Below are 22,261 nucleotides of genomic sequence, written 5' to 3' on the forward strand. Positions count from 1 at the left end.
AAAAAAATAAAATGGTAATAAACATTTAATTTCACGAGCATACAAGCATACATATTGGTAGAGAAAACTATCACTAAGATGAGTAACAAAATTGACAATGGGGAACTTGCATGAATTTTTTTTCACTGGCGGACAGAAAATTATTTCCTGAATTCAACAAAGAAAACCGCATGTAAATCTGAGTTTTCCTTCGCGAGACATTCAATGATATATACAGTGTGTCCTCGTTTAACGTCGTCCCGTTTAACGTTGTTTCACGATAACGTTGTCCAAAAATTGAAACCCTTTATCATTTAACGTCGTTATTGCTTCGCGATAACGTTGTTCAAATTATGCGCGGCGAAAAAAAAATGAATGGCGAATAGAACGCAAGCGCATCTGATGTATAGTAAATATTACTATATTAATGCGATTGGTAATTATCGTTCGACAGAAAAGGTTGGCGTGGGTAGCGTATGTTAAATATGCATCTGAGCGAATAATTATCGCCTTATTTACCCATTATCCGTATATTTTTGTGATGCCAACAGAAAAAAATGTCCACGAAGAAGAGTGGCTATCCTGGTGGTTCTTCAGACGTGAAGAAAAAACGGCGATATTAGAACAAAAACTTGGTATTATTAAAAGAATTGATGAAGGTGCAACTGCTGGAGAGATCGGTGGAGTTTTAGGTTTGCAGGTCGAGTTTTTACAATTAAAATTTCTTCTGTTACTGAAAATATCGATGTTTCGCCATTAAAATACTTTCTTTTTAGTTTTTATATTTCATTAAATAATGCCTTCTTCCCAACCTTTTCATTATGAAAATTTGTTTCGAATGAATCGTTATCATGCTGAAGTGAATAATCGGTAATGAATGTTTCACGCGATTTCCGCCTGGTTAAAGAATTCATATCATCACGAAAATTGACTCGCCCTTCATCCTCGTGCTTCCGAGTGTCAGATTCAGATTTTTTCATTTTGGCCTGATTCAGGTGTCTCCCAATTGGTCACGAAGTCTGCTTAAAGTTACGGCTCCGGTAATTGGCCTCCTTGGATTCTCGCCCGGGAAATTCTGGATTCTTCACGGAGAAATGGATTGTTAGGATCATGGCTAGGAACCTATTTAAATTTTTTACATTGTTTCTTATGGGAAACACTGCATCGTTTAACGTTGTTTCGCTTAACGTCAACTTTTTCAGGAACGAATCAACAACGTTAAACGAGGACTCACTGTATAATGAATTTTAACGCGCACCAAAAACACCACCTTCCAAGCCACTGCCGACGAAGCCTCGATGATGTCAAAGCTGCCGAAACATCACATGAAGCAATTGTTGTGATTGTTTGTAATAGTTGCCACCAGTTGTGAGAGCTTCGTTTGTGAGATGTGTTGATTATTTTCAATTTAAAGCAAAATATGCGATGATAGAGGCTCGAAGCCCTCATATTTTGTATTATTTATAATATTAATATCAGAGAATGGGCATGAAATATAAAACTGGAGCAGTTAAAGAAAAAATTTCACAATACCTAAATAACATCGTTGTAGGAGTCTGAGCCACGGATGTTGGAAGGGGGATACGCTAATTGTAAGTTGATGCTATCGACGGTATCTCATTCTTTTAAGTATGTAATTAGAACAATTTTGATGTTTTCTAATGTCCGCTATGCTTTTATATACAATAACTTCATCCATTTATTCGTAGGTACTGGAAAAATCATCGTTTAGGACTGCCTGTGCTTGTATTATGAGGTGAATTCCAGTCAATGCAACTTTTGCTGGCTGATTGGAGATTTCTAGGAACATCTTTTGAGCCAAAATAGTGTTATTTTCAACGCGACAACTCCTGTTAAGTTAAAGCTAATACTCACAGTGCCAGTGGTTGTGATGCACAAAGTTTGACATGGTTGAAAAATATCGGCCAAGAGTTGTAATTATCACTGTTGACATACGACAAGCTATCAAGATCAAAACTGTGTGTGACGTTTGTTTTTCTATTATACCAACGAATAGTAGTGAGAAAAGGGCATCTTGTCCGAGTCACTTGCGTGGGCTAATTTACGGCTTTAAATCAGTGAAGAAATAGTTCATAACGAACATTCAATAAATAGAATCATAACGAGCTCTGTTATAGTAAGTTGTACAGGATGAATATAAGAATGGTAGTGACCTCCAGTCTTTGATAATTGTATTTGCCTATTTCCTACTATATTTTTATTGTATGTGCTGGTATATCGTTTATGGCTTTACCTATATTATTGAAATAGGTTGTAGCTTGTGTGTGTTGGCAGCGGAACCGATTTGCGATCTTTGACGTGAATTGTGTACAGACACTTGCTGTGAATTCGTATTCATGAAACCAATGAAATGGTGAAACTATGTCACATTATCATGAAATATAAGTTTCTTTTAACAATAAATGCATTTTTCGTGTTTCTTTGACAGTCCATTGCTTTTCTATTTTATTTTATTCTCAAACCACTGAATACAGCTCATATTGGCAATTTAACATCGGGGTATTCAACAAATTTAGCAATTAAACGTACACGAACAACCATGCCCTGGACAGGGGAAACCTACCCAGGCGGTACTCGAACCCGTGACCTCTTGTTTGGCAGGCAAGGACGTTACCCCGCCGCCACCAAGGCTGGCCAATATTTTCATAGATAACTGCCTAAAAGTTATTTTTCATAATTAAAGAAAGTGATTTTCTTGTGCTCTCTGAATTGGCATTAGCTTTCCAAACCCCTCTTCTTACTTAAAAAAAGAATGCAGAGCAACAGATTACAGAGCAACCTCGATATAACGACACCCCACGGTGCACTAATAAACACTCGCTATAGCGAATTGTCGCTTTACCGGAGGTGGAGCAAATAATAGCCAATATACCTGTTGCGAACAGATATACAGGAACAGGAGTGGTGCGGTGACAGATAAACATCTATCCGATAAACGTAAGCGTAAATCCAGACGAAAGGCGATGTTTTTTTGCATCACTTAATTTCCTTACTCAAATAACGACTAACTATTCAAACAATTCATAAGCGCCACACTGAATAAAAATCATGCAAAGCATTGTTTCGTCAATCATTATATTTATCGAACGACAGTTTACCACATAAATTTGAGACTGAGCACTCCATTAACTTCATTTCTAACAGATCGCTAGCAGTTACAGAGGTTAAGGAGTCTTGATCTTCTCTCTTGAAGAAGTCTTCCGGCAGTGAAACCCTCGCTGTGGCGAGAGCCAACACCGAAAGCATCTCGTAAAAACGAATTTTTTAACACGCTTATCATAGGGTCAATTGACGGTGCATCGGCTATCTCTCGTAATAGCGGGGGTGTCGCTGTAGCCCGTACTCGCTTTAACGAGGTTCTACTGTATTTGTTTTCCAAGAGAGGTATGTGTTTTTATCAATGATTAAGGCTCTCAGGCTAAGTATTCCAATGAATTTCAGCAGGAAGAGAATTGGATCACCGTAGGACGGAAAGACTACCTTCTCCACTAATACGGCGTTGCCAAACTCAACAGCACGGCTCGTAAGGTTACGATCGTTATCTTTCAGTATTACAAGTTTCTTTTAAATCTCCATTTTTTGCTGACGTACACCCATGTCTCGTATAGCGCAAGGGATGCGTTCCTCGGGGTCTTTGCGCTATACGAATTTGCGTTATACGAGAGCGTTTTATCATTGGGAAGATAGGGATGCGTTCCTGGTAGCATAGGTCTTGGGTATTGAATTTCCTCTAAAACATCTATATTCCCATAAAAAGCCTTAGAAAACATTATTTATATAAATGTTTATAGTTTAAAACATCTTTAAAGATAGTATGCACGCATTCAAAGACTTTTATTCACGTTAAAAAAAATTCTTACGTGCTTTTGAAATTCCCTCCTGTCGTGCGGGTGGGCTAACATCTGTTATCTCAGGGGATCGTAATGCGTTGCCGGCAGTTGACGATTTTTCAAACTAGTCTAAAAACAACTATTGTGTCACCCAGGCCCTTTTGTCGCTCATCGAAATGACAGGAAAATGCTACTTTGAATGCCATTTCATAGCTAGCGGAGTTTATGAATGATAAATCATTTTAATTTGAAGTCCTCCGAGTCATTAGCAGCTACGTGAAACAGTCTTTAAATGCCTTGAAACCTGATCCAGGTTTTCCTTCCCTGAAAATGAATGAACGAGATTGCATTCTTTTCCAAAATAATATCGTCTCGTCAGCACTAAAAACTGGTTGAGGAGGAAAGGAGCCACTTTCAATCACAGCTTGGAGTTCATCAGAAAATGTTGTGGTGACTGCGCTATCAACACTTGCATATTCACCTGATATCGCCGCACTGAAAATACCTGCTGGCTGTTTAAATTCTGGAACCAACCGGAGCTTTCACTAAATGTCTCGGAGTGATTACCACTCTCGTCTTTTTGTACTGATTCTCTATGAACTTTCCGTTTGTGTAGACCGCTTGGTTGAAGTTGGTGCGGCTGAGGTCACTGATGTTTTAACTTCGTCTTTATTCAGAATAAGGCATCGTGCGTTTAAACTTCTGCGCAATATCGCTTTGACACTCTCCATTTTCAAAGCAATTGACCTCTTTCAATTCCTCTTCTAGGCTAATAGTTTTTCTTGATAAATTCTTGATTTTTCTACACGTATTCCTATTTTTTGCCATATTCTCTTGGTTTTTACTCTGTATGGCTCTATCTAAATCACCTTCCACTGCTGAACTGTATTCCTGAGACGCAGAAGGCCTACGACTGCGGGGAGGGAACGAAGCCATTGTGTTTGAGTCTCTATAGCGGACCCTTTTATGTGTTGATGCTATTCATGCGCAACTCGGCCACCGCTCCATTTCTCCCCCGTGAATACCGATGACCTTGAAGGCTTTAGCGTAGACGGCGTGGACCCTCTACTACTAATTTCGTGTGTACTTCGCGCAAGTTCACGTTTTATCATGAGAGCGTTTAAGATTTTTGATTAGGCTACACTGCGTTGCAATGTTTTCCCGAGGAACGAATTTGCGCTATATCGAAATTGTGCTAATCGAAATTGCGCTATACGAGACATGGGTGTATAGCAATAATATGCCATAAAAAATTCCATGAGGGTCGAATCATCAATTTTTGGTGTCCTAAAAAAAGGCTGGTGTACTAACACCCTCTGCCACAAGCCTTATAGGTGGCTTGCAGGGTAGTATGTAGATGAATTTCAGGTGTACTATTTGAACGAGCGGCAACGTTATCATCGATTTTTCTGATAGCTGAAACATACGAAGTGAAACGCTTGTACTTCATCATCCCGATGTTGCATTTTTAGTACCCCAAGTAATAATCGTGATGCAATAGATATAGGAAAACTTACCAAGATTAACAGCAATATACAAGTGACAATGAGCCCCAAAATCCTCCCTCAAAACAATGTTTACAGCATTTACAGCTTGCGCTCAGTGTATTTCCCCACTACCGATGGAAGTTTAGGCACCTATGACGTCACGCTTTGCTTCGGCAGAGCTTGGGTGTCTTCGCACAGTGGTCAGCTCAGAGAAATTTTTCTTGATTTTAAAGTCAATTTTTTTATTTCTTTTGAAGATGAATGGAGAAACTTCAGGTATTTTAGCGAGCAATTGCATCCATTTTACCTGTTCAAAATAGTTTTTATAGAAATCGACGACCCATGCAAGTTCCCCATTTGGATTCAAGGAAAAGTGACAAATTGAATAAGCTTCTCAAAATAAAAAATTAATAACAATATAACCTCGTAAATTTGAAAATGAAGGGATCCAAAAATTGGACTTTGAATTAAAAAGGTTCAAATTCATAGTACTTTCTGAGAATAATCCAAAAAATATTCAGATATTTCCAGAAATTACAGTACTTTTGCATATTTCCACCTATAGGCACAAGATGGAAGACATTTAGGGCAGATGATGACAAAAAATATTCAATATTAGGAGCATGAATTGAAAACCTTTGTGCCTAGTTAATAATTTAATGCAAAGGCATATTTTTTACCAGGTGTGGCAGCTAGCAAACTTCTCCATTATGATTTATGGTTGAGCTACAAACAATAAGAAGTGCAAATAATGGGTAGTAATGCAATTATTTCACTTTGTTGATATCACCTAATGCTTTAACTTACATCACTTAATGGATATAATTCAGTAGTATTATTACGTTTCTACTATGCTTTTATGTTTATAAGAGCATACCTCACATTACATTCTGTTACGTTCATAAAGCATACCTCACTATATATATGCATTATTCCATAAGTTTTTATATCAAAGAATTCAGCAGGCAAAATCTGGATGCCATATTTATGCAGCGTGCAGGGATGGCATGGGTACCCTACAGCAAGTAGGGGCAGTTTAGTTCGGAAAATGACCACAAGTACAGCTAGCTACGGTGCATGTTTGGGAAGTTTGGTTCAAGTAAGAGGTGATGACATATCAAGGGCCATACAGGGTCTACTCTCCAGGGACTACTGTCCTGAAACATGCATTACTACACATTAAAGTAAACAATATATTTTAATAAGTATATGAGCAGATTTCAAGAAAGGACTTCCTACTAGAGTCAAGTCCACATTATGATGAGAATAGCTTAACATTCAGAGAGAGTGAAATCAAACTTTAATTATATGCTAACTTCATCTCACCAAAATAGAAAAATATAAATCCAATTTCTTACAAGAGAATAGGTAGGCATATAGATTTTTACCTCTGGGTGCCGGTAAGGTTCGGCATCAGACCACTTCCACTGATGTACTTGGCCATTGGCACTGATTGCAATCAGCTCACTGTGCAATGATGCAATCATTGTAAAACGAACAGGTGGATCCAGACGATCCGGCCAAAATTCTAATTCATCTGACATCCACATTGGACTTTGTTGAGCCAGTTCCTTCTTCTTACTCTCTGAAATGTTAATTAAGGTAAAGTAAGTGCAAACAAGGTGACAAATGCTGTACCGCTGAAAATGAAATTTAACTAGAAATGACTAGTTACAGAACTGTAACATTAAGGACCAGAGATGCCTAATTAGCATCAACTTGAACATAATGCAGCTGTATCCTAAACTTAAGAATATTTGAAAGTTGCAGCCAAGCGAAGTAGTTCAAAATTAAATTAGTTGAAGTCATTGCCTTAAATGGAGGAATTTGTATAACCCGGCTGCATAATTGAAAAAAAAATAATTTAACCAGACATTAAAAATAATGTCTGGTTTCAGTAAATGCATGGGTAACACTGAACATGCAACAAAAATTTCATGGTAACAAACATACCTGGATCTTTTTCCACCCATGCTGAGTCACGTAGGGCAGATTCCAACCATCTACGGGGCCCAAAATACTGTCGATCACGCCACCTAGAGAAGCTGTCTCTCTCACGATCCCTATCTCTTTCTGCATCTCGTTCACGCTCTGCAGGCCTCCGACTACTGGAGTTTCCTCTGCTATTGATAAACAAGATCACCATTACTCTAACTAATTAACTGAATTGCAGACCTTGCTTTCTAATATCTACAGTCAAGCATCCATACAATAAACAACCAATAGTGAATTTGTTTGAAAACCTCCTCCAACCAAGTGATGTCCTCAATCCAGCAGAGTACAAGAGTTGGAAGAATATTGGATAGAGCACTAAGCTTCTGACCAGAGGATGCTTGGTTCAAATCCTTGGAGAAGTTTTTGGACAATCCCAATTTAAATCACATAAGAGCAAGGTGGCCCAGTGGCCCAATTAATTAAAGCCCGCCGCTTCACCTTTTTTCTCGTGCGAAATTTAAAAGACTTGACATTATCGCGAAGCGAAGGTGCGATAAACGAGTGATGATCTCAAAATTTTCGTGACGTTATCGCAAAATGACGTTAAACGAGGTGACGTAGAATGAGGACTCAGTGTATGTGGTTGAAAATGAATGGAAGTTATTGACAATAGATAACACATAAAGATATTTAATTTCACCAGTAGATAAGGATTGTGCATTTCACTTACTTGCGCATTGCTGTGTATCCAAACATGTCTTCAGAAAACATTGCATCTGCATCGATTATGACGCTAGAATGGTCCGCATGTATTCCAGAATCAAGCAGGGAAATCAAGTCCTCTGGGACATAGGAATCAGGAGGGTCTTCACCATCATCTCCTTCTTCATCATCCCGGGATAGTAGATTATTGACGGCTAAGTTCACATCCAGATTGGTTCTCTGATATTTACAATAAAATTTTGAACATCATGAGACAATAAGTTTTTTGGATCATTAGAGGCACAAAAAGCATCATTTAAATCAATGACTATTGCATCCAGAAATCATAACAAAAAGTGAGACTATGGTCAGGGAGCACAGATGAGCACACCCACTAAAAATTTAACAAATAACAGGGCTATATATTTTACAGCAAATACATACATAATCAAAACATAGTTCAAGTGAGGATGAAATGTGGGCAGTATAATTAATTAAGTTAATACAGTCATGAAAGATGATATCAATAAATGCTAAGGCAGGAAAAATTGGTTCTCTCCACATAATTGTAGGAATCATCGATATAGGGCTGGAGATAAGAGATATTAATCCTTAGGGAGGAAACATTTTGACAAAATACAACAAGCTCTTATTACTAGAACACTTCTAATGAGAGCTAAAGAACAAAGGAATATTTTATACATTTCATTTTAGACAGAAAGATTGAGAGGGTTGAACATGCACAATAAACGAAACCACTTAAAAAAGTAAGACTTAATTTGCAAGGATAAAAATCTAAAATACACTAAATAGACGACCTTGAAGGAGCAGATAAAAATGAAAATTTTGAAAAACCTTGAAGTGGAATGTGATAATTAAAAGAGTTTTACTTGGTTTATTTCAGAATAAACCTTATAAAATACCAAATAAAACTGTATTTCTGACAATTTTTGATCAATCAAACTACCTACACATGAAGGAAAATTAGAATTTTTACTTTTACATCTGGAGCTTTTTTTTCTCTGAGAATAGAAGGGGCACAGAAACAAACAAACTTTCTACTGTACTCCATCAAAATGAAGCAGCCTTCATCATTTAAAAAAAATATAATACAACAAATTAAGCATCATCATGACAGGACTTACAGAAACCAAAAAGATAACCATTAACAGTACACACTGATATAAAAACTTAATGACAAATGGCAGTGCAAAAAGTCATTAACTTAATAAAAACTAAATTTTGATAATATCAAGCATAAAATCATTCAAATAACATAACAGGGTTCCCACTCTACCTGAACAATGAAATTCACGGCTTTTTCCAGGTTTTCACGGTTATTTTTCACGTTTTCACGGTTTTTTTAAGGTTTTCACGGTCTCAATTTTGCTGAATTCACGGTCCGTTAATAAGCCAACAATAAGAAAATCACTGGCCGTATATCAACAGAAAATTAACGTACGCGAAAAACGCCGTGAATGTTAACGCCGCAATGAAAAGTGATATCTGTTATGACGTGATCTATCGTTTGCAAAATTCAGGGCCGACTAAAGGACCAGCCCAACCGCGCTCTTGCCCGGACGCCGAATACCCTTCGGACCTTCTTCCGTCCGGACACTCGAGGTCCTTTTTTAATTCCTCGCTGAGAGATTGTTTTTTGCGCACGTTGTTATTACTGCACAGTAACCGAATTTCCCCCACCCCAATATTTCTTATTTAACGGAAAATATTTTATTTAAATTGTTTATAGAATATAATAAATTGATTCTTTCTTATTCAGCGGAAAATATTTTATGAAAATTGTTAATAGAACATAATAAATCGAAAAACAATTTCATACACCGTATTAGCACGAATCTAAGACGAACACGATTCTAAGACTACCCTCCTTTTTTGGAACTCCACTAGGGGACAATTTTTCTTTATTAATAACGATACGATTATAAAATGAATGCGGAAAAACGATCAATGCTTAATTTTTTTGCTATATTGCCTATGTCCCAGGAAACGCAGGAATTTGGCGAGTAATTAAGAAATTCATTAAAGGTTTCAAAACAATATTTTAGATAATAACAGGAATAGTAGTACTTTATCAAGACACATACGTCATATTGTTGATTCGACCCATATCTCTTTCAAAATTCTGAATGTTTGCTCTCCACTTGGCATTTACACTGCTATTATAGATTTCAGTCAGATGTAAAAATTCTTATCCATCAAACACCATTTCCAGTACACGTATTCACGAGAGCAATGTGCATGTTGTGCCTAAAACAACCGCATTCGCCGGTGCAGTGACTGGTTGTGAGATGGATCACGAAGGCCAAAAATAGTCAATTACTTGAATTGTTCCTGTCTAATGAATATATTTTTAATACAATTGAGGTAGTGTGTAAAGCGTGAACAATGTTGCGTTAATCGTCAGCGGCACGCCCACCTGGATCTTCGCCTTCATATCTCTACTTGTTTTCTCCAGGTAGCTCACTCTACCCCCACCCCTACCGTCATGTGCTAGCGGACAACCCAAGGCGCTCTGCAATATTCTCGCGCATCTAGCCCGGATTCTTTTCTTCATGTTCAATTATTTTCAGTCCATCTCTTAAAGTTCTCAATAGTTTCTTCGGAGGGGCCATGGTCGGAAGACGACTAAAATTAAACTAGTGAAAATGACTCTATTAAACTCACATGGAAAACACTCGGTGGTTCGAAGTCCAGCCACCCCGGAAAGTAGGGAACCACTCGTACGAGGTGAAGTTCGGAACTGATGCTATCGCGTACGGGGGTACGCAGAGCACACTGCAGAGGGCGAAGCGTGACCATAGGACTGCGCCATGAAATTTTTTACCCTAAAGATGCCCATTCTTTTCTAATTAGCGTAGCGCCAGATGATCAGATGAATTCGGATTGTTAGTAGGGAGAAACAAAAATCCTGAGAAGATATCCCTTCGTCAGTAACTCTGACAAGTGAGACTACTAGTAGTAGTAAAGCTCGTAAATTGATAACTGATAACAACCTGGTATCATGTTTTCGGAACAAAATGCCGAATTAACTGCCGTAAGCTCAGCTACGAGGATATCGCGTTTCGCCAAAAATCACCATCGTATTTTTCCATCTATTTCCTTGCTTAAAATACGTCATGTGTGGTCTCGTTTTTTTAACGTGCAAATTACTAACATTTCAATCTAATAAAAGCATAATAGCAATTACTGAATATCATTGTTAGATACCTTTTGGGCTAATAGGTGATTCATGCAGCAGTTGACCTCCATAAACTGGGAACTTCGAAGCAGTTAGGCTGAAAAAGGTCAGTTGGTGAGAAGAGGGGGGAGCGCGAAACACGTTTCTATTGTTCTCGTGTAACTCGATATTTTTTTCGAAGCTAAGGTCTTCGTAATAAGATCCCTGCGCGAGCTGGGACCTGTTTTTATTTTGAAGAAGAGGAAAGCGTCAGAAGGGGGGAGGCGAATGGTGAATGGAGGGGGATAAAGGTTCTTGGGAAATGCGCTAATGTTACTTTCCCACGGCACTGAGCTTCTCCCAATGGTAGTTCCATCTCTTGGAGAGGATTCCAACTACGTGCTTGTCGTTATTAGCCATAAATGACACATTGTATTTATTTCGTCTCATTTTCGTCAAACGATGGATGCGGGAAAATTCTGCGTCGGAACCGCGATCTTCAAACGATCCATGCGAGAAACGATACTTCGGGGAACGATAGATGCGGGAAAAAATTAAATTGTCAATAAGGAACTTTATTTGGGACCAGAAACGGCGAACGATCAATGCGGGAACGATAGATCGAGATTCCACCGTATAACTTTCTTTTGAAAGCGGCAGTGTAATGACTTCTTTTCTCTGCTATTGTAATACTCTGAAACCAAAACTGAATCGATCTCTCTAATCAGAGGCAAATCATGTTCCCTTCTTACCGTTGCTCTGGGAAAAATGGAACGACTATGCAGCACAATTAATCGTAGAGGGCGTAACTTGGTGGAAATCCATAATATCACGAATACAAGGATCAAGGAAATAGCAAAGTTCTTGATCCTTGTATTCGTGAGACTATGTAGCAGTTTATATCGCGACGGCATTGAGGCTTTAACGACACAAACAAACAGCATTACCTTAGATAGCAGAAAGCGGAGGAACTGGATCACCACCGACAGTAAATAACTCCACACTAACTTTCCGGTTGCGACGTAAAACTGGCAAGTTCCAGGTCGACGCATGCGACAATCGTGTAATGCTGTGTTGCCATAAGCGGAAATCTTCTCTCGTTTTCAGGGCCGCAATGCGCGAGAATTAGTAACGTCACGCCGAAAGCTCGCTGTCACCCGGTTCAAACGCAGGGAGCGTAGTGTCCACAGCGCATGGCAGGTTGTCAAGGCTAGCGGTCTTCCAGTCATAGGATTGAGGGTGTTGAATAAACGTTCAAATTTTTCGACACAATGGCCATCTAGATTTAGTTTCGAAAGTGGTCGCTGCAGCCAGTGGGAAGGCTAATTGGGTTGAAGGGGGACTAAGCAGTGACCGAGGGAGGGGAAACCAAGCCATTTGAGGAAAGTAAACAAGCTGATGAGAAGTGGTGTCATATTTCAGGTGGGGGAGAGAAAAGGCTTGCGCTGGGGAAAGATGTTTTTTTCTTAACGCAACATTCGTTCCCACGCTTTTCTGACCCATGCGACCGCATGCGACGATGCTCGCCACAATGAATAGAAGTGCGCTAGCTACGAACGAAGATGAAAATTTCTGGTAAGGTATTATTATCAAGATTGAGAGATTTTTAAGGTTTTAAGACGAAATTCACGGCTATTTCCCGGTTTTTTCACGGTAGAGGAAATTCACGGCTAATTCACGGTTTTAAGGTTTTCACGGTTGAGTGGGAACCCTGCATAAGATGTATGTATTACGAAAGCTGTTTGAAAACATGAAACTGAGAGCAAATATCACCCTCCGACTGAACTGTTTCCACATTACTTTTGCACTTCGAGGAATCCCAGAGAAGCACTGCGATGAGCCACTCTGGGCCAGTAGTAGTGCATATTAGCTCAAGCAAACATGACCATGCGGAACCAAAACATGATTAACAAAAAATTTGCAGCACATAAAGAAGTGGAAATGGCAATGCTGGATTCTTAATTTCCAAAGTAAGCAATTACAAAGACAATGAACTTCAGCAATGAAAAAGAAAATACTTGGGCAAATAAATCATGTATATTCATTAACTCAAACTTCTCTACATGACTAACTAACTACATCTACACTTGCCTTCACAGAAATAGTTTGTAAACTTCACTAATGTGTACACAATCAAGAGATGAAAGACATTTTATACCAATACCCTAACACAGGCAAGGTAACTCACCTAAATACGTGAGTCAAATAAAAAAAATTCAAGGAAAATTAACTTCATGTTTATAGAACTATCCTCATCTTTCTCGGCAGAAAAATTCCAATTGAAGTTCAAGTACTCAGTGTGCAGATTCACAATTGGAAAATAAAATTATAATTGGCAATGCCATAGATTACGATGCCAAGGAGAAGTGAAAAATCTACAACTTTACTTTTACATCTAAGATGAGTTTTCTACACTTAAGACATTCCCAATCATTCATTGAATATCCAGGCAAAAGGAAACCTAATCAATGACTTTTCAGTCAGGTTCTCTTTCTGTATTTGGAAAATGCACACCAAATGATCATATGACTTTTTCTATCATTGGATTAGTTAACTTCTTTTACTACAGATAATCAGTTCTCTGCTGTCCATCTATCCTGCTTCAATGGCAATATTGTGGAAAACATAGTCACTTCTACATCTAAAACTATAAATGTCCTCTCCTTCACTAAATACTACAAGAGAGCAGGAGGCATCTTCAGAATATCAAGTTTTCATACAGCTTTCAAAATAGTATTTCAATCAGTAAATAATCAATGATATGAGCGTTAAAAACTAAGAATTACAAGACTCATCAATTTGATCACTTCAATATAATGACAAATATTTAAGCTTAATATAATTTCAAATGTTTAAGTACACAAACAACTTTTAAAGTTTAATAACTCTGAATACAAAAATCAACAATGCAGAATAATCATAAAATAAGCCAATCCTGCAGACCAACCTGTAATTCTCTGATAATGAGATTCCTACTCTTGCCTTGGAGAACAACTTGAGCCTGGGTCACCAGCTCTTCTGGAACGTAAGGAGCAGGCACAATGGGCCGTGAGCTCATGATCACACCAGCTGAGCCCCGCCCACCTCTAATGGCATTTGTTCTCATGATTCGAGCACGTGTCCTTGTCAACTGCCGCCCTCCAGAACCACCACTGCCACTGCCCCCACCTCCTCCTCCCGAGCCCTTGCTGCCACCAGTTCCACCACCACCACTCCCCCCACTGCTGTAAGAAAAAAACAAGGGCCAATGTCAGCATATATCAGCTAAATTCAGGCCAGAATGTGATATCCATCATTACAAGCAAAGAAAGGTCCATTAAGTCCACAGTTCTACCATTCTTAAGCTTGGGACTAGAATTGGAACTGTAACCAAAGAAAGATCTAGCATCAAAGTTTGCATTAAACCTAATTTGAAAACTTTTATAGAGCACAATTTACATTACAGTAAGCTCCAGATTATCATGGGTAATGATGGGGAGAGGCAGCATGAATATTTGGAAAAAAACAGGTGTTTCAAACATCCACTTTTATTTCTTATAATGTTCATAATTTACTTAATTCAAATAATATATATATTGTTCGAAAAATCATTCACCTTGACCGGGATTCGAACCTGGATCCCTTGATTTCCGGTTAAGCTACCGAGGCGTCATTCTCCCTTGTCACGCCTCGGTAGCTGAACTGGCTTAAGCACTCGGTCGGAAATTGAGGGATCCGGGTTCGAATCCCGGTGAAGTCGAATGAATTTTCCTCTATGTTTTTTTCGCACAATTTGTGCATTGCGGGTACCTCCGTAAAAGTTATCCCCGTGGCTAGTCCCGGTATACTTAAACAAATATATATTGTTATTAATCCACAGAGACTGTTACTTAAGATCACTTCAAGGACTTAATGAAAGCTTTCTTCACCCGACCACAGATCGTTTTAATGGCGATTATGTCATTGTACACACATTCCCACTGCTCCATGTACTCTAGCAAAGTGTCTACGCAGGCGTGTGCTTGTGATTCATTTGATCGCTACTCCCATTGTATCTCCTTAGAATTCCACAACTGCATTCACTTCCTCTACTCCCTTCTCTCAGTTGACCTTGGCTGGTTATGGCATAAACATTCCGGAGAACAATGAAAATCTCCGATTTTTAGGGATGTATTCAACCACATGCAAGGCCACAGCAATAATTGTGCATTTGTGATAAGAAAATACAATTACAGATCATGGATAATCTTTTCTTAACTTTGGTTTGGTTATCGATTGAAGAAATCTACTAAAACTAATCAAGAGTTTTCCCCGCAAGTCAGGAGTTTTTTTCTCTGCAACATTACAGTAGACGTCCCAAAAAACTTGACACATCCAACAAGGTAAAGAAAATAATTCGGTTTTATGACAGGAATTCCAATGCAATAATAAGCCTTCAATATCCTTGCATTAAAATGAGATAATCCTGGTGTTTTCTCCTCAGATTTTATTTTTATAAATATCAGGGTAAACATCACAAGAGGGTTATGCATGGATAATTAGTAACACAGATAATCAGTGCCCAATTAATGAAGAGTTTGCTGTATGCTTGTGGACTAAATATGGCAATGTTATGGATCCAATAACTTGCAAATCAATTTGATGTATTCTTTCACGTGTTTTTCATAATACAACAACAAATATCATATTAGTTTTCGAAAATTATACGAATATGAAACACTAAGCCTGAATCATACGATCATTGGTTTCGTCCCTTTTAGTGCTCACTCAAGCGATTGCTTTACGTGGCCGGAAAAGTGATCGCTTGAGACATATCACACAGTCATTATTTCTGTCACTTTCCACCACTCCATCCCTCACTTTTCGGCTTTCTCAAAGCTAGTCATTCAAGTTTACCAATGTCATTCCCACGATAGTCAAATTTTGTGCTGCGATCACTCTTTACGGCCATGCATTCTGATTGGCTGATACACGGTTTCAGTGATGGTTTCAAAAAGACGTGCCATGTGATGAAAAAAGTGATGAGAATCCTCATCACCGGAGCCATTGGGAAAAACAAATGTGCGCGACGATCATTTCTAAGTGATCACTAGTGTGATTGCTGGAGTGAGAACTCGAAAATGACAGAAAAAATGATTATGCGATTCAGGCTGATCAGTAAAGGGAACCAAAAACCGATCTGGCAGGAAACAAACCTTGCAAACAACCACCAAAAAATAGTTACAAGTCAAGTAGTACACAGCGTGGATGAGAAATGCATCAAAAACAGTTTTTCCTTCCGCACTTATGAGTGAAGGAGCAACCATGACTATTTCCTCTTAAAGTAGAAATTATTTATAGTTAAGTTCCATTTCATCCAGAAATTTATTATCAGTCAACAATACAATCAAAGCACCGTAGAAACAAGTGACTTTTTCATGGCGAACTTCATCCTTTGGTGTATTTAACAAAAGAATCAATGAAACTTGAAATGCTGAGTGCCAAGGTATGATAGCAGTTGTTAGAACATTTCAGGCCTGTCTCACCCAGAATTATTTAGATGAAATTTCACTTTAAAGTACCTAATTGAATTAAAATTTATTGAAATAAATTGGAATGCCATCTGTAAACATTGAAATAAATAAGCTAAGCATTGTTTATGCTTAAAAAGAAAGTGGTTTAAGGAGCACAAATCTTCTAATTCAGATGATGGAATTTTACAGAGGACAACAGTTGATAATCCCATACACATGAATCATCCTGTAAATGTAATTCATCTACCCCTATGCGATGCTATTGACCTAGAGGAGCATATACTGAGACTCTTAAGAATAAATAATCAGCAAATCATGAGTGAAGATGTACAGGATGCATTCATGCAAGATAAGAATCCCATGTTACAATATAACTGAAATTAAATGCCAAACATTCCTTCTGAAATCTTACAAAGTTTAAACTTACAAACAATAAATACACTTTCCCAATCTTATGCTAACGGTACATATAAATACACAGATGGCTGAGATCACCAGGTCAATAAAGGTGAAAACTGAACATCACAACATTATAGTGGAGTAAAACGACTGCAATAAAATAAAATTGATTCATTGTTCTTGAAGAACTCCCACAAGGCAGCTGAAGACTACAGCACCTTCCTCTGTAGAGAACGAGTCAAATGGAGATGGCGCTGGCATAAAATTCCATTTCCTAATGAACTGTGACCCCAATCACCAACCCACATCCCAGAAGACAAAACAGGATAGCTAACGATACCTCCACCCTCTTGATAAAAAATCCTTGCAGGAATATGATTCCACAGATATTGCAAGGAAGGCAAATTCTAAAAATATTGCATATGACTGGAGTGCCAGCTACATAATTGGATAGGGAGGAAAAGATTTTAACCCAAGTCAAAAGGCAACCACAACTGTGTAGTTAACACCCGGGATGCTGACTTACGAAAAATATTGGGCGGGCACAAACCGGGGATCTTGCCCCAGGAAAGTTCACAAGTAGTGAGTTTTAAGTTTTTTAAGCATTTTAGAAGAGTCAAATGATCAACATTAGAACCCTGACAACTCGAATCTCGATATCTGGACACTCCGGGGAAAATCGACAAGCCTGACACATTTTTTTTCACACGCATAACGAATTTTTGAGGGGTCTTGGGCCCCCTCAAGCCCCATGGAGTCGGTGCCACTGGTTAACGCCGAAGTCCTTGGCAGAGTAGAGTTTAACATTGAGGGCAAAAAGAAACTGATACTTTCACGTCATCTGCCCACAAGGTCTCTTAAGTGAATGCACAGGATGATCTCTTCAAAATTCTATCAACTCCATAGCCAAGTTCGACAGCAACAGTGCCACATCCAGAGCATTAAATACTCTTGCCCATTCAAATGTTCTCCCTTCCATCAATATTCCACAGTGACCTTTCTCATCTTGCTCATACGCTCTGTCAACAACCCATGGCAAAAAACAAAGCTAGAAATTCCAATCCTTCAAAGTCTACCACAGCTTAAGGCCTTCATCAAGTATGAAACCTCATCGGCTCCAAACTCTCCTGATTTAAATAATTCACTATGTATGTAAGGAACATCACCAGCACTGCCATTGGTAATGACCAGCATCAGTGATGATGTCCCCCACTCTAACATAGGGACCATCCCACCCTTTGCTTCCACGGCAATAACAAGCTACCTGCACCAGTGAGCAACTCATTAGAAGCAGTGACAATAACCAAGCTTTGCTTTATTATAGCAAATTAGATTTCAGTGGGGTATCTGTGCTACCTGGGCACTAGCAGTCAATTGTGCCAGCCACAAATCAATGATCACCCACAGCGATCACGGTCCTCGAGGAAGTCCACCACGTCCTTAATGAGTACATATATCCTGAACTTCCCTAGGCTTCATTAAGGTGAGCCCAGGCGCCTGTTACGAGTTCACACAACTGCATGATTTTCGTATACCAGATTGGCAGTTGTTTCATCCCCAATTTTAAATAATCTGGAAAGTGTCAGAAATGACCAGGAGGTGCAGATGTCTCATGACATGGTAGTGGCCAATGTAAGGTCCTCCACCACTGCTTGAAGTTGACACCTTTTTGTAAGTAGAAATCTCCCCTAAAGACCTAGATGAGGATCTTCAATGAGCAGTTTCGCATGAAGTAGACTCCATGTTTTCTGCCAGATCCTTGGCTGTTGGATTTTTACTAGATAGGCAATTACTCCCTGTTCCTTTTCCTACACTCTCCCACTCCTTACATCACTATTAAAACACACAAGTGAGGGAATATAGGTACTGTAGGGTAAAGAGAGGAACAAGAACTGTACCTACTCTAAGAGAGAAACAATGCCACAAACTTTGAGTTTCTATGGTCTGGTGGTTCAACATGAGTTTCCTTGATCTGGTTGACCTTTATCTCCTAGCTCTCCAGTACAGGCATGCGAAAAAGCTCCAATTGGTGCCTCGTGTGCCTCCACCGGCAAGCTAATTTAAAAGGCATTTCAGGGTAAATTATAATTAAATTTGACCGTGAGAGGCAACCAATGGAAATTTAAATTATTTGGCTAAAGTTTAATGTCAAGCTGGTCCATTTTCTTAAGACAGGCAGAAGAATACCGGGAGAGGGAGGAGGCAAGGTTGCCTGGTCAGGAAAGATAACACTCATATCCCGGGCTAACCATGAGGCTTCTGCAAAGAAAGGACTCGGTACACTAGCCTCAGAAAGGACATTTTCAGTTATTTCTAACGATTCTCTTCCAATAGGCCATGTTGTAGGGCAAGCAAAGAAGTGAGTAGTAAATGGTGGACAGTAATTGGGCCAGCAACAAGTGAAGTACCCATCGTTCTCTATCTCACCTTACATTTTATGCAAAGACTTGGGCTTGCATGACCATACTAATACATCTTCACCCAAAGAGGATGTGATCACTCTGAAGTTATACATTGCTGCACAAAAAATAAAATGATTCATGAACCATCCCTTGAGAGATCTGCAAAGGCATAAACTTATTCACTCTTCACACTTCCTGACCACTCTCAGCAGAGGATAGATTTACTAAACCCACATTTTGATAAAATTTCCCATGCATGTGCACAAATATTTTTCTAACCTCCTTCCCACACTGAGCAGAATTTGTGTTAGCACCCTTGTTTCAATCCCTCCCAATGTACATACACCACCTTAACACACAGGTATGATGCCACACTAACATCACCAGCACTTTCTTCAGAAGGTGATAAGAGCATAAGGAGTGGACCTGCCCATAGGAGGCTTTCTTCCAGTCCAACATCCTCCTTGCACTCCACAGAGAGTGTTAAGAGTGTAAGAAGTAAGAAGATGGTCTACAGCCACTCACAAGAAAACATTCACTATGTGTCAGCTTTGAATCTTTTCAATTTGCTAGATGGTACTTTGACAAATGAACTTGTGCAAAATTTCCCGTGCCCTTGTGGCCAAAGATATGAGTAATTAGCCTCTGAAGTTCCAAGCCCACAACTCATTCATCAGTGAGGGTCCTGCAGCAAGGCATCTCTGGTGGCAAGCCCTGAGGGAAATGCCTAACAGGTGGACCTGGCCCCAGAAAAGGATGTACCTACTGACTATGGGATGACAAAGCACTGTGTGCTCTTAGGTCCGTTTTACAGCGGTCTTCAAACATTTTATAATGCATATTTCACAAAAGGTTCTATGTTCAGTCCACCATAGCAAAATATGGTTTTAGATGCATTTTTTGGCAAATCCTTGGGATGATAATGCTGAAGAGATGTCATTCATACTTTAAATTACACTGTAAAAAGGCCATGACCAAGCAATGCCTCTTGTTCTACTTCTAGTAAGAATGCATCATATTAATAATTGAAATTAACATTTTGAAGAAAAACAGTTGTTTAAACACAACAATAATTCCTGCCTAAAATTCTCTCACGATTTGAGTGATAGTGCAATTAACTACTTTAGACTACAATTAGATTACTGCATTAACAACTTTTGGAAGGATGGGTTTTGGTACCATCTAAGTGGAGTGATGATGCACATTAGTAATTTAAGGTAGTCAAACGATCACCCTACCTTGTTAATTCTTCAAAGTATATTAAATTGATGGTAATAAGACCTATTCCCTACCTTAATAAGGAAGGCCTGGAGATGACTGTAATGAGCCTAATTCATACAATTGAGAAAAGTTAGCGCACTTAGTTTATAAAAATTACTCAAGCTAAGAAATTAACTTTTCTTATTATAAGTAACTTATTCCAATAAAGAAACACAAACAACAAAGGTAAGATAATATGTTAACGTTACCATAAAACCTTAGAAAATCCAGCTTATTGGTGATTTAAAGATCATTGCGTTATTTAAAGTACCCACAAATTGTGAGAGTAGTTTCACCTATACGTTTCAACAACTCACACTTCTACACCTGATTGCATTAAAAAATAAACGAGCGATAACGAGTTATTCATCACACTCGGCAAGTACACCTAAAATTTCCACAATATCCTAAATGGTCAAGTTACGAATGTAGTGAATGGTGTAAAATGAGCAGCCCATGAGATTACGATATGCGGTGTAAACGTTAAAATGTTTATAAGTTCTCAATTAATCGCAAATGGAAAGATGATATATTAGTGGTATTTGAATGCACACATCGTAGATTGCTGGTCAAGATAATCATAACTTACCTTTTGCTAGCGTCATTCTTGGAAAGATCGAGCCTATCCGATATAATGGAAAAGGCCACTCTACAAATACGTCCATCCTCCAATAAAAGGGCAAAATGGGATGGCCCAACTGCACACTGTTTCACTGCAACCTTTAAATTTCCCAATGCATTGGGAGTGACATATCCAAATCTATTGATTTTATCCGCAACTTCTTTCAGCCTGGGAAATAAATGATAAAAAGGCATTACAATGAAAAGTAATTAGCAAATAAAATCACAACCAACCATCCCACAAAGTTCCACGCATTTCTAAAAGTATATAATCAGCAACATACAAAAACGGGTACTCCCATTTTCGCTATAGATGAAGATGCGAATATTAGCAAAAGGCGAAATATTCGCCAAATGCGCACAAACAGGTACTAATCCATTCATTATTAATAGATATGGGAAAATATGAGGTTTAAGATCACCCCCTGCCCCAGTTGTGGTAATATCTAAACTTAAATACATTTGTTGTTCTCGAATGTACCATGGACGACCTACCCCTAGGAAAGGTTATATAGTTAGAAATATCTTGGCAAATAGTTTGAAATTCACAAGGGCCTATAAATTATACCATACGCCGTTAACCAACAATATAAATGCAGTTTCCGAGGGCACTTCAGCAGAAGCCAAATAAGGAAACACTTTTAACTGGAAGGCAAATAACGTAGAACATGGCAACATAGAAAATAATGTTTTACCTATCATTCAACTGGTCCTCGGTTCCAGGGAGAGGATGAACCACAAAATGTAAAGATGACATTGTTAATAACTAACACCAGTCACGCTGTAACTGGTTCGATAAGAAGGCTATCACTCGTTAATTTCATAATCTTTTACAACAATTCCATCGCCATGTTCAGAGACAACGATGATCTAATAATACAGAGCCACCTGACGAGCGTGCTACGTACAACTGAAAAAGAAATAAAAGAGAGAAAGCGATAATAAACATCAGTAA

The 22,261-nt window shown here is 38.7% G+C and overlaps 1 protein-coding gene across 7 annotated transcripts in view; it reads right to left on the reverse strand.

Moving 5' to 3' along the window:
* Positions 1-22,195, reverse strand: part of LOC124160882 (E3 ubiquitin-protein ligase UBR5) — a 100,656-nt gene extending 78,461 nt beyond the window's left edge. For 5 of the 7 annotated variants that reach the window (XM_046536997.1, XM_046536995.1, XM_046536993.1 and 2 more), the window contains exons 1-6: positions 22,002-22,195; positions 21,275-21,475; positions 14,080-14,356; positions 7,983-8,194; positions 7,271-7,440; positions 6,706-6,902 (exon numbers count right to left, since the gene is read on the reverse strand). In XM_046536997.1, coding sequence (XP_046392953.1) covers positions 6,706-6,902; positions 7,271-7,440; positions 7,983-8,194; positions 14,080-14,356; positions 21,275-21,475; positions 22,002-22,063 — 1,119 coding nt within the window. In that variant the 5' untranslated portion in view covers positions 22,064-22,195. The remainder of the gene's footprint in view (positions 1-6,705; positions 6,903-7,270; positions 7,441-7,982; positions 8,195-14,079; positions 14,357-21,274; positions 21,476-22,001) is intronic. The other 2 variants (XM_046536994.1, XM_046536998.1) reach the window with 2 other exon arrangements.
* Positions 22,196-22,261: the final 66 nt, after the last annotated feature.

Source organism: Ischnura elegans, chromosome 6, assembly GCF_921293095.1.
Source record: "Ischnura elegans chromosome 6, ioIscEleg1.1, whole genome shotgun sequence".
Lineage (NCBI taxonomy): Eukaryota > Metazoa > Arthropoda > Insecta > Odonata > Coenagrionidae > Ischnura > Ischnura elegans.